Source organism: Panulirus ornatus, chromosome 47 (assembly GCF_036320965.1).
Source record: "Panulirus ornatus isolate Po-2019 chromosome 47, ASM3632096v1, whole genome shotgun sequence".
In the NCBI taxonomy this organism is placed as follows: domain Eukaryota; kingdom Metazoa; phylum Arthropoda; class Malacostraca; order Decapoda; family Palinuridae; genus Panulirus; species Panulirus ornatus.
In genome coordinates, this window is record NC_092270.1 from 1,967,497 (window position 1) to 1,979,407 (window position 11,911).

At 42.3% G+C, this 11,911-nt stretch overlaps 1 protein-coding gene across 3 annotated transcripts in view; it reads left to right on the forward strand.

The window, feature by feature from the left end:
- The window catches only part of LOC139763419 (uncharacterized), a 203,999-nt gene extending 192,088 nt beyond the window's left edge, over nucleotides 1–11,911 (forward strand). For all 3 annotated transcript variants that reach the window (XM_071689445.1, XM_071689444.1, XM_071689443.1), the window contains 5 exons: nucleotides 364–529; nucleotides 2,740–2,799; nucleotides 6,044–6,150; nucleotides 6,628–6,827; nucleotides 7,501–11,911. In XM_071689445.1, the coding sequence (XP_071545546.1) occupies nucleotides 364–529; nucleotides 2,740–2,799; nucleotides 6,044–6,150; nucleotides 6,628–6,827; nucleotides 7,501–7,639 (672 nt within the window). In that variant the 3' untranslated portion in view covers nucleotides 7,640–11,911. The remainder of the gene's footprint in view (nucleotides 1–363; nucleotides 530–2,739; nucleotides 2,800–6,043; nucleotides 6,151–6,627; nucleotides 6,828–7,500) is intronic.

Here is an 11,911-nt window from a genome sequence, read left to right on the forward strand (position 1 = left end):
TTGTTCCGCTACAAGATCTGTCTGTTCTTCTGCAAAGGTTATCTGTTCTTCTACAAAGGCTGTCTGTTCTACAAAGCCTGTCTGTTCTTCTACAAGGTCTGTCTGTTCTCATACAAGATTGTCTGTTCTTCTACAAGGTCTGTCTGTTCTCATACAAGATTTTCTGTTCTTCTACAAGGTATGTCTGTTCTCCTACAATAGTCTGTTCTTCTAAAAGGTCTGTCAGTTCTCCTACCATATTTTCTGTTGTTCTACAAGGTCTGTCAGGTCTCCTACCATATTTTCTGTTGTTCTACAAGGTTTGCCAGTTCTCCTACAATACTGTCTGTTGTTCTACAAGATCTGTCTGTTCCCCCTGCACAGGTGTCTGTGGACGACAGAAGGCAGCTCTTCTCGGCGGGGAAGTTAAACGTCGAATCAGCAATGTCGGCCTACGGCTCAATCGTCTACCAGATGCGGGACGCCAACATGGACGCCAACAGCACCTGCGAGTTCGTGTACAAGGCGTTGAAAGTCATCAGTAAAACAGGTTAGAGAAGCTGATTTGCATACAAGGAAAAGTGATGGGTTACAGACGCTGATTTGCATACAGGGAAAAGTGTTGGGTGCATGAGAAAAATGAATTTAATGATCACCAAACAAGAAAATATTTTTCCCAGTCAATAAAGTCATTTACAAACGTTCACGTGAGTGCTCCTCATACTTGAAATACTCAGGGAATGTGATATATATATATATATATATATATATATATATATATATATATATATATATATATATATATATATGTATAATACTTCTGTGTGCTGTAAGGGAATTGTCATTCCTATCATTTTTCCACTGGCAACCCAAGAGGGAATTATCTTAAAGGATTTCTGGCAGTTTTATTGATTTTCAGTCATGACGTGTTGGTTGGGTTTACCTGTGAGCTGACCTTAGTCATTACGAACATAAACAGACTTGGTGACATCCAACATCTTCATGTGTATTCCAATTCCTTTACATATGCCTCTCTTACATTACTATAGTCTTGTTTCTGATCCTCTTATGTCACCACAACTAACCTCAAAAGGATCAGATGATTTGTTCTTGTTTACATTTCTTTTTATATTCTTAATTACATTGTGTATTATATCAAATAAAACCTCTCTCTCTCTCTCTCTCTCTCTCTCTCTCTCTCTCTCTCTCTCTCTCTCTCTCTCTCTCTCTCTCTCTCTCTCTCTCTCCTGTAAGCAAATATACATGCGTGTAATGCCAATTCCTCGAGAACGGAGTGCTTAGCTTCAAGCTTAAACTTAGACAGAAAGAAAAAAAAAAAAACTTGCAGCGAGATCACATGTAATATCTATCGACACGTAAGGTATCTATCGAGTCATACCAGTGGCATGGAGAAATACTTACAGTATCTCTCGCCAGATGGCTATGTTGTCGTGGCAAATGTCTGTAAACATGAGCGTGGTGGTAGGGCACTGTTGGGTCACTGGCTCGGGGTATTTTCACTGAGGATGGACGAATAGGTTCTGCCGGTAAGATGGAGATTACATGCTAAGCTTAGCGGAAAACTTCCCCTCAGACAAAGATTTTGTGCTAGACTTAGCGGAAACTGGTTGGCGCAAACTCATCGTCCTAAACTTAGCGGGGAAAAGGGGGACTTTAAGGCTACACTCTCATGCTAACTTAGAAAAAAGCGACTAATAAAAAGAGATTAATTGCTACTGCTCGTTAATGATCTACCAGGTCTCCTGCTTAGTTCGTGTTCCCATCCCAGTTCGTCATCCATAGTTTAACTACCGAAAGACTCCGAAAAGCGGCATTGGCTTAGTACTCGCAAGATCTACCTAGAAGGACTCGCTAGATCTACCTTGAGGTGCTCGCTAGATCTAGCTAGAAGTGCTAGCGAGCGTCCCCTTCAATATTTGACCTTGACCTTTATCTCACCTGCGACCCTTGGGGGCGCAGGGGTCGAGCTTCGCCGACTTCATGTTGAATTATTCCGATCTGTGTCGCCCCTCAACTTTTAACATCTCTTCTTGCTGGGGAGGAGAGAAACGTAGTTTCTTTCATTTCTCTTCTTTGTTCTCCTTCTCTCGTTTTTCTTCTCCTCTGACACAGATGAGAAAATCTGTCATCATCTCTGTTTCTCAAAAGCCGATCGTCTGAAAAAGTTTTGAAGGCCCTTGCGATCGATACGTCTTCAGATATAATTGAATTTATTTTGCCTTTGAATATTAAAGAAGTTGAGGACAATTGTTTAATTGATGTGATAAAACGCTTAGCAAATTATGAACTAACTGCCACAACGTTAGCTGGATGTAGGAAGTCAATTACCATCCCATTTGCATATTTGATGTAACAGTGTGAGTAGTTCGGTGTGCTCATTATTGCTGAGGAGAAATACGGTAGCGGGTTGGTCTCTGTCAACGAGGGTAGATGGTGGTGATTCTACCTAACAAAGTATGAAGTCATACTTAGTGTGAAGGTATGACGTCACACGTACTTTAAATGTACGACGACACGTAAAGAATAATAGTATATCGGCGTAAATGTATGATGTCACACAAGTCATTTGAATATTGCTACACACTTAATCCTGATTTCTTGTTCAGCATTGATACATTCATTCGTGTTTCATTCCTTCGTTTCAGTTGTTCAGCATTGATACATTCATTCATGTTTCATTCCTTCGTTTCAGTTGTTCAGCGATGACATATCCATTCATGTTTCATTCCTTCGTTCCAGTGCTGATGACGGTGCTGTTGGTGTTGACCCTGGCGGTGCCTGGACTCATGGTCATCATAGGTGAGTCATCCATCCCGTATAGTCCTCTATGCCAAACCTGTAAGTCCTAACGACCTCCTTAGGTAGTTCGACCTGTGACATGTGACGCAAGGGTCACTATGTACCTTTATCAAGTGGAGATGATCCTTCCTACATTACTGGAGATATGATTCAATAATCACAGATTGAGGTGTATACATTTTCTTCTCGTAAAATAATGGTGCATGTATTATGCAAATGTCATTAAGATGTATGGCGTATGAGATGTGAGGTGGTGAGGACTTTCGAGTGTGTGGGTGTTGTATAGACATGAGGACCATGCAATACAGGAGTGTGAGGAATACTTGGTATATGAGGAACAAGAATAAGATGAGGAGGGAAGAGTATTCAGGTTTATTATGGAGTTTTAGGAAGCCTGAATATCATTAAATATTCCCAGGGAAAACGAAGACAGCGTCAGGTAAGAGATGACACTGCATGTTCGATATGAGGAGGCGTGAACATCCTCTCTCTCTCTCTCTCTCTATCTCTCTCTCTCTCTCTCTCTCTCTCTCTCTCTCTCTCTCTCTCTCTCTCTCTCTCTCCTTCACATCCAACATTCAGTCTCGTCTCGATCCTGATTCTACCTTTCTCATGGGCAATATTTCAACATTTTCTCTTTCCATAACAGAAGAGCAATAAGGATCGGGTGTTTAAGTATTTCAGTTTCATTTTTTTATGATAAAGGAGTTACATGTATTACCTCGACTACCGGTACAAGAGTACCAAGAATAACAGATGAACACCGGGAGTAAGATGAACAGAAAGAACGGAGAATTGGGGAAAAGGGAGCGAGCTTTTCAACGGTTCCTATAAAGATGTCAGATACTGGACGACCGAAAGTGTGCCAGTAGGTTACAGGTAATACAAAGTACAACATTGTGACTATGCTTGTTGAATAGCTTTGTCAAGATAGTTCATTTTGTAGCTTTGTGAAGATAGTTCATTTTGTAGCTTTGTGAAGAGGGTCCATTATATAGCTTTGTGACAAGAGCTCATTATATGGCTTTATGAAGAGGGTTCATTATATAGGCTTGTGAAGAGGGTCTGTTCTATAGATTCGTGAGAGAGAGTGTTCATATAAAGCTATGTTGACGATCTCATATGATTGACAGTAATCATGTTTTTGAGGAGATGAAAATGCCTGAATTTATAAAACATTTGAAGCCACAAAACTAACGATTCTCCTCTCGATAATTGTGATTAGTTCTATAAATAAGTGACATTAACATGGTTTGAAAAATGTGACTGAAACCTTTTTGAACAGAGCATATTTTTTTGTTCTGTTTTTTGTTGTTGTTGTTGTGATGTTTGGCCTTTTAACATATAAAAGCAAGAGGTTAGGAGCAACGGGGTAGAGCCCTCATCCAACCCAGCATTAGTCTGGGAACGTATGTAAGATTTATCCTGACTACCTTTGTAAAGTTATTGCTCTTGGACAGAGAACCAGCATGAAAGGAAAAAGTGTATGAATATCTTGATACCAAGTTTTCCCAATATATCTTAAGATTCTTTTCAAGCAGTGAGGTGACAATATTACAGAGGAGAGAGTCGAAATCTTGGATAACGATAGGAAATTCATTACAGGGGAGCCTGGGCTGACATCAACTCATGTTGTGTATCACAGGCTAGACTGTATTTGTCTGGGTAAAGCACGAATGACGTGTTGCAGGAATGCACACATGCCAGAGGCGTGGGAGCTTACGGATCTGTATCTTAAACAGAAGGATGTATCAACATCTCTAGAGACAGGCTGTAAAGAATACGTCACCAAAAGCTGAATAGGATATTAGCAGAAGAATCGTAAGGTTGAGCACAATTCCAGGGAATATTCCTGAAGAGATGAAAATATTACTCTTAATCTGGAAGAGATTCGCTCGTATCCGTGCATTTGTGAACGATGGAATACTGGGAACGCAGCCTTCAGCAAAGAGGATAAAAGAATGGTTGAGGGGTCGTAGTTGCGGGGGGGGGGGGGGGGAGTATTAATCTTTCTCTATATAAGTAAGAATCAGGAGGTTCGCCTTGTTCTCTGATGCAGCAGTGACGTGTGTGTGGTGTCTTGGTGAGGAGGGTAAAGATGTAGTGAGATAAAGGCCAGAAACATTAGTTGCTAGGGTAGTGTGATTAATAAAACCGCTTTGAATCATAAGGAAAAAAAATTATCCCCTGTTTATAGACTGATATTCTTACGTGAAAGTTTCCTTTCAGCTGGAAATGAGTTTTATGTGTCTGTATAATGCTTGTCTGCATAATTGACGCAGTATGTTAGGACAGCATAAAGCATGAGGATGGAGCATTTTATTCCCATGACTGATCCTGTGCCGTTCATTCCTGGTGGACTTCATGAAGTGCCACAGACTGCGGGAATAAACTGAAGGAGGGTTTGGGAAGAGAGAGAGAGAGAGAGAGAGAGAGAGAGAGAGAGAGAGAGAGAGAGAGAGAGAGAGAGACCCCAGGCAGGTTACAAAAACGAGGCAGTGGTCAAAGGGGTCTGGAAGAGACACGGAAATGGTAGAAGGGTTAGATTGAGGGGCGAGGAAATGGAGCAAGAGCATATAATTTTCTCCATAATGGTTGGCGTGTCGTGCCCTGTACCAGAAAAGCTTGGTGAAATCTGTGGAAATGTTAGAGTCTACGATTCTGTTCATTTGTGCTATTATTGTAAGTGGAATGTCTGAGCCAGTCTCCATCTTTGTTTAGAGTTTGTGGATAGTAAACAGATTATCAAGAATATCTCCTCATGAGACTATATTGCATGACTGTGTAACATAGCACTACACTGGGAACTGCTGTACGCATCAAAGCAAAACCAAATCATTTCTATGAGTCACAAGATTCAACCAATGAGATTCCTTATTTCTAGCTACCCACTCATCTACTGCAACAGCACGAACTAACTTGGCCTGTCACTTAGCTCCCTGTCGAATTATAACCCCTTCTTCCTCAGTTGTAATAATGCTCCACACATCCCCTGCGTAAGTGAAATGCAAATGCTACCCTTCCTCAAAGTTGGTAGGTCCTAAGACCTACTCTTCCCCAAGATAACGAAGACCTACGACCTTTCCTTCCCCACGTGAATAAGTCTCAGTTTGGCTTTCTCTTCCCGTGGTGTGTACGTCCTTTGACTACACACATCCTCAGGCATACACGACATTTCCAGGTATATAAGACTTTCTCTTCTCTCAGTTACATAAATACTAAGACTTCCTCCTCTTCATTCTAGGTGTCCAGTACCTGAACGAATGTCCACTAGAGCCAAACATACCCATCTACCTGCTGGTTGGTGGCTGCTTCGGTGTCCTCAAACTGTTGTGGCTTCTCTGTCAGCAGGTGAGGACCTCATGGCTTTGAATCCTTGTGTCAGGTACTTACTTAAAGAATGAGGCTTTGACTTGACCCAAACCTCGTCAAGTCTGGTGAGTGGTACCTCTGTAGCAGACTTGGTTTTCAACAGAACTTAGCATCTGTGACTGAGTTATGATAGTTCATAAGCGTAATCATTAAAGTTATGTTGCTCTTAACATCAGGCCTGATCACTGAAGTGTCTGAATAAATAAATAGCCATTTTTTTCAACCAATATCTGGAAAATCTTATAAATTTCTGGAAGTATTATTCTCTCAAGAGCAGCAGATTACGAATTTTAATCTTGTTAGCCACAGAACCCATCACTTGTTCTCCTCACATTTAGCAGTTAATCTCTTTTCATCACTGAAGACACCGATAGCGCGAGTGTAGATATATTCCTAAGGGTCCAACCTTGCCCTTCGCCCCAGCGCTGACTTCTCACGACTCCTCTTCTTCTGCAGGTACGATCGCGACGCTATGAGAGGATCGACGACGCCTTCGCCGAGGACAGCCTGGACGAAATCTTCACCTCCACCAGTTACCGCGCGACGGACGTGGCCCTCACCATCTTCCTGGTCGTGTGGTTTGGGATGGGCAATTACTGGGTGTACAGGATCTACCGACCCAAGTTCTCGGCTGAGCTCTACCAACCCAACGATTGGTAAGCGTCTAGTGTGTTGCTGGTACTCCTGTTGGTACCCCTTCTTCTGTTGGTATCCCTCTCTTGGTACCCCTCCTCAGCTCTTCTTCAGCGTATTATGGTGTGTGTGTGTGTGTGTGTGTGTGTGTGTGTGTGTGTGTTTTACCCACACTACATCTGTCTAGACAAATGAATGCACAATCTGTTAACTTCCCCTAGACGAAACCCATCTGATCTAGGGGAATGTGTAGTAGGGACCTCATAGCTCTAAATTTTGTGTCATGAACTTTGCAAGGTGAGTCTTGATCCAGTAGCGTGTCATTTGCTCTATAAACAGGCAAGGGCCTGTCAAAGACCCTACATACCGTAATGTGTCATAGACTTTTCATACCATCATAGGCCCTACATACCCTCATGAACCCTATGTGCTGGTATGGGCCCATGTACTCACTGTGAGAGTTTTATGGAACTTCGAATGTCCTGAAGTTGTATGTCTCCAGATAATCCTTATAGCTTTCTTCCTTAATTCGTGTGACCCAGTATTTTCTGCAGTCATTATGAACTACGTAATCATCCTTGACTGTGATGGTGTTCCCCCTGGGTGTACGCTAGAGGTGTAGTTGAATGTAAACATTTTTCTTTTTCTCTACGTAAGGGACGAGTGAGATTCTCATAACAGCTGTTCTCTCCACAGGTGTTCCAAGACCTTGTACATGTTCGCAGTGGCGCAGCTGTTGTTCGTGTACGCTGTCCTCGGCTGCTTCCTCCTCCTCACCTTCTGCCTCGCCTGCGGGCAGAAATGCATCACCTTATTTGGAGAGAGCTACAAGTGAGCCATGGAAAGTCGCAAGCGCCACAAGCAGGAAAAGAAGAAGGCAGCAGCAGCAGCCAGCAGTCAGGCTGAGAAGAAGGGGACAAGTAAGTGTGAGGTGGTGATGAACGGGAGGAAGTGGGACGACCGGACGGAGGCAGAGAATGAGGATGATGACTTTGGGTTCAAGAAGGAGAGGGCCTCACCCAGGAAGACGAGCATAGGGGACTACATGAACCTGGCCAAACCCAGCGCAATGTTCGTGCAGCCCAACCCCGAGATCACACACACAGACTACAGCACGAATGACCTGAAGTGTGAGGAGGTGCGTGACTCCGACACACAGGCCCGCTCTAGGAAGGTAGTTCTTATAGTGTGAACGTGCATGATCACTCATTACCCTTAGGTCAGATGCCTCTCATGAACTCATTACCACAAGCATAACATCCCCCTCCCCCCTCCCTTCCCAAGCTTTATCTATCTCATTTAGACAAGTCCAGTCGGCTCCCAATGGCAATATTTAGGTAATGGAAACATTTAGTCCATTCATATATTACTAGGTTATCTATTTCCCATCATTACGTAGAGTCATCACCAAGTGCTGTTAGGTAGCACCTTGTAAATAGTTAAATGAGAATCGTGGAACGACCGTGATTGGTGAGGTAATTATGTGCTTCCGGTGTAATATTGTACCAACTGTGTTTTAGGCTTTTAACCTCTTTTTATATCATACTTATTCACCGTTTCCTCCTGTATGTTCATGCCCCGCGCACTCCAACTCTTATTCATTCCATCCTTCCATCCCCAATGTCTTCTCCAACTTCTTGTCCCATCCACTTCTGACATATATATCCTTTTTGTCAACCTCACCTCACTCATTCTCTCCGTAAGTCCAAATCATTTCAGTACACACTTTACAGCTCTCTCAACCACTCTGCTCTTATTACCACACGTCTCTCTTGCCTTCTCATGTCTTGACCAACCCACCTCACACGACAAATTGTCCTCATGCATTTTATTTCCCAAACATTCACAACCATCCTCCATACATTCTCATTTATAGCCCATACCTAGCATTATATAGCACCGTCGAGAATACTGCATCTTCAAACATGCTCATCGCCTCCCTTCCAAATAGTGAAGTATCTCTCCACATATTCCTCAGTGTTCCCAGGACCCTCGCCCCCTTCCCCACCCTATGAATCATTTCAACTTGCCCCTCTGCACTGCTAAGCTTAATTGTCTTTCTTTTATTCACATTTACTCTAGACTTTCTTCTTTCACATGCAGTCACTCAGTCACCAACTTCTGCAGTGAGAACTTGAATCTAAATATTTTTCAAATGCATTCTTCAAAGCAAGTACCTGGTCCACACATACTCTATCACTCCTGAAACCACATTCCTCCTCTTCACCTCTTCTTTGTCTGTCTTATACATCTCTTAAGAACTCACAATCCTTCCCTGTGAATAATGCCCATTCACCTTATTGTTTTCTCTCACTGGCAACTTTAACTTCGTCATTTCACCTCTTGCTACCCTTTCTCACATACCCTCCTTCCGCATGCCACACACTTTTCTCGCATATGCCATCACAACTTCCCCTAATCATCCCCCCCCCCTCCATTCCTCACCCACATCCTCAGCTTCATTTCCTCTCACCTTTGCCATCTCTCCCTCAGTTTCTCCTGTGATATCTTCACACAGTCCTCATTTGCAAGGTCACTCACTTTCATCACTTGTTCTCATCTATATCATCTCTTCACCCTCGCCTCCACCAGGTAATCCTCAAACACCCCACCGCCTGGCTGCTCCTCTCAACTCATTCACATCTAAGAATCCCCCTTTTGCACGCCTACCAATTAGTAGGTAATCCACTAATGCTCCTCCCTTGCCCGTTTGATAACTGGAGCCGCTAATTAATCTCTTTATAGCAGTTTTTGCTTGGGTTAAACGTTCACGGTTGTCTATGCGATGGTAATATTCGAGAGCCACAGTATAATGCTGTAGTAAAACAGCATGTAAACACCCACAGCATGGCTGCGGGTGATACAAAAACGTATGTGCAGCATGGCTCTGTTACGTACCGCGAGGTAGCAGTGTAGTTCAAAAAAAAAGATAAATAGATATCCATTATGTCAGTCACATGATAACGAACCTTCCCTACCGTACCGGCACACACACACAGGTTTCGTACCATCAACCTTAATCATAATAACGAAATTTTTATGAACATATTTGACAGTATCAGGCAGGCTGATGTTCAACACTGTATAGAGGTCCATATTCATCCCTTTGTTTATACAGCATTTGAAAGGAAACTCAATCAGCAGTGTTCATGATGCTTACCAGTTCGGAGGCTATGAGAATTCGTATTCAGGGGCGCCTATTCGTGAATGTAATTCGTTAAAGATTTCAGAAGGTAAACATGATTCCTGTTATCATACGTGTTCGCTGTCTCCATCGTTATCAAGGTAGCGCCAGGAACCGACGAAAACAATGGCCTTCATTTGCTTACATCCATTATCTAACTGTCGTATGTAATGCACCGAGACCACAGACATATCCGAAGTTTCCCCCGACCTAATTCATATGCCCTGGTTCAGTTCAATGACGGCACGTCATCCCCTAGATACCACATCGCTCCATTTCATTCTTGCACGCCATGCACCATCCTGCATACTTAGGCTCCAGGCACTCAAAACTTTATTCACTCCATCATTGTCTATTTTTCTTGTCCCCCTCCACTTCTAATGCATATATGATTTTGTCAAACTCTCCCTTCTCATTCTCATGTCCATTCCATCATCAGCTCTCTCAACCATACTCTTATTATGGGTCCTTTCTCATAACCCTGCATTTCCAACTATGAACCTTCCTCACATCACATTGTTTTTAAACATTTCATATCCAAGATAGCGATCCTCTTCTGTACATTTTCATCTATAGGACATACCTAACACCCATACAGCACCGTCGGGACTACTATACCTTCAAACACGCCCATCCTCGCTCTACAGGTAGTGATCTCTCTTACCACACATTCTTCTGGGCTTCGAGGATCTTCGCCACCTCACCCACCTATACCACCGCCATACCCCAACATTTTAGAAACAAATGCAACCTTGACCCATCCACCCCTCTTCCTCCTTTCTTAATCGCCTTCTACGACACGTAGGGAACACGTGAGCAATGTCCTTTCTCCTCTTACCCCAGGAACACCAACATATATTTCCTAAAACTCAGTTGGAACATCTTCCGGAATCATGAAAATTCGGTGTGTCTTTTTAATCATATCAATGATGTCTTTCCTTCGAACACTTTAAGAGGCTTTCCTTGTGCATTTATTAGATTAAGGGAGAGAGTTGGTTTACATTATTTCTCACAGAGATTGGTCCCAAGGGAGAACTTCCCAGAGCTCAATTGTTGAGCAACAAGAGGTCGAGTCTTTTCGGTACTTGTCACAATAGTAACTCAAACTGATTATATCTTCTCCACCTGTTAAACAGTCGGTGTTGCCAGCTAGTCACCTCCTTGATATACTGTTTACTAATCTCTTGCAAACAGTTGAAATGCTCAGTGGGACCCCTCTCAGAGAAGTCAAATTTGCATATAGCAGTTAGGATGCATGCACGGTGCATCGAGACCTTGCCTGGAATATTCCAGGCTGTACATAGAAACTCCTACAGTTATAAATCAGTTTTCCAGATCTGTGTGAATGTGTATGTGGTTCGAGTGAGTTGTGCTTTTTAACAAGTGTAAGCGAGATGTATGGTCGACAGTGTAATATATATATATACTCATATGTAATTCCGTGTGTACTGGATAAACCTGTTAAATGTTATTGTTACAGTTTTCCGAGTGAAGGAATATTGTGCAATTCATTCTTTATATTGTTTGTTTTTAGAGGCAGATTCTCCTGGGTTTAAGGGTATATCCTTTTGATACTTTATCATATAGGCGCATCACTGAACTATTCATTCAGATGGTGAAATCCTTTCTATCCATCTTGCTCTGCATTTCTTTCATCAAATAACGGGCGAATTAATTTTCATGAACTTATAGCTTTAGTGAATACAATGTTGCTTCTACTGTACCGAATTCAGTTGGCATAGGTTATTTTTTTCATCTCTGCTAGTGTGTGGAGGAATCAAAAATATGTATTCAGACCTTTTATTCGATAATATTTTTACAAGAGTTTAACAAAACGGTAATTCAATTAACTTATTTGTACTTGTTTTGGTGTTTACGTGTTTATGTAAAAAGATATGCAAATAAATATATATATTATATAAA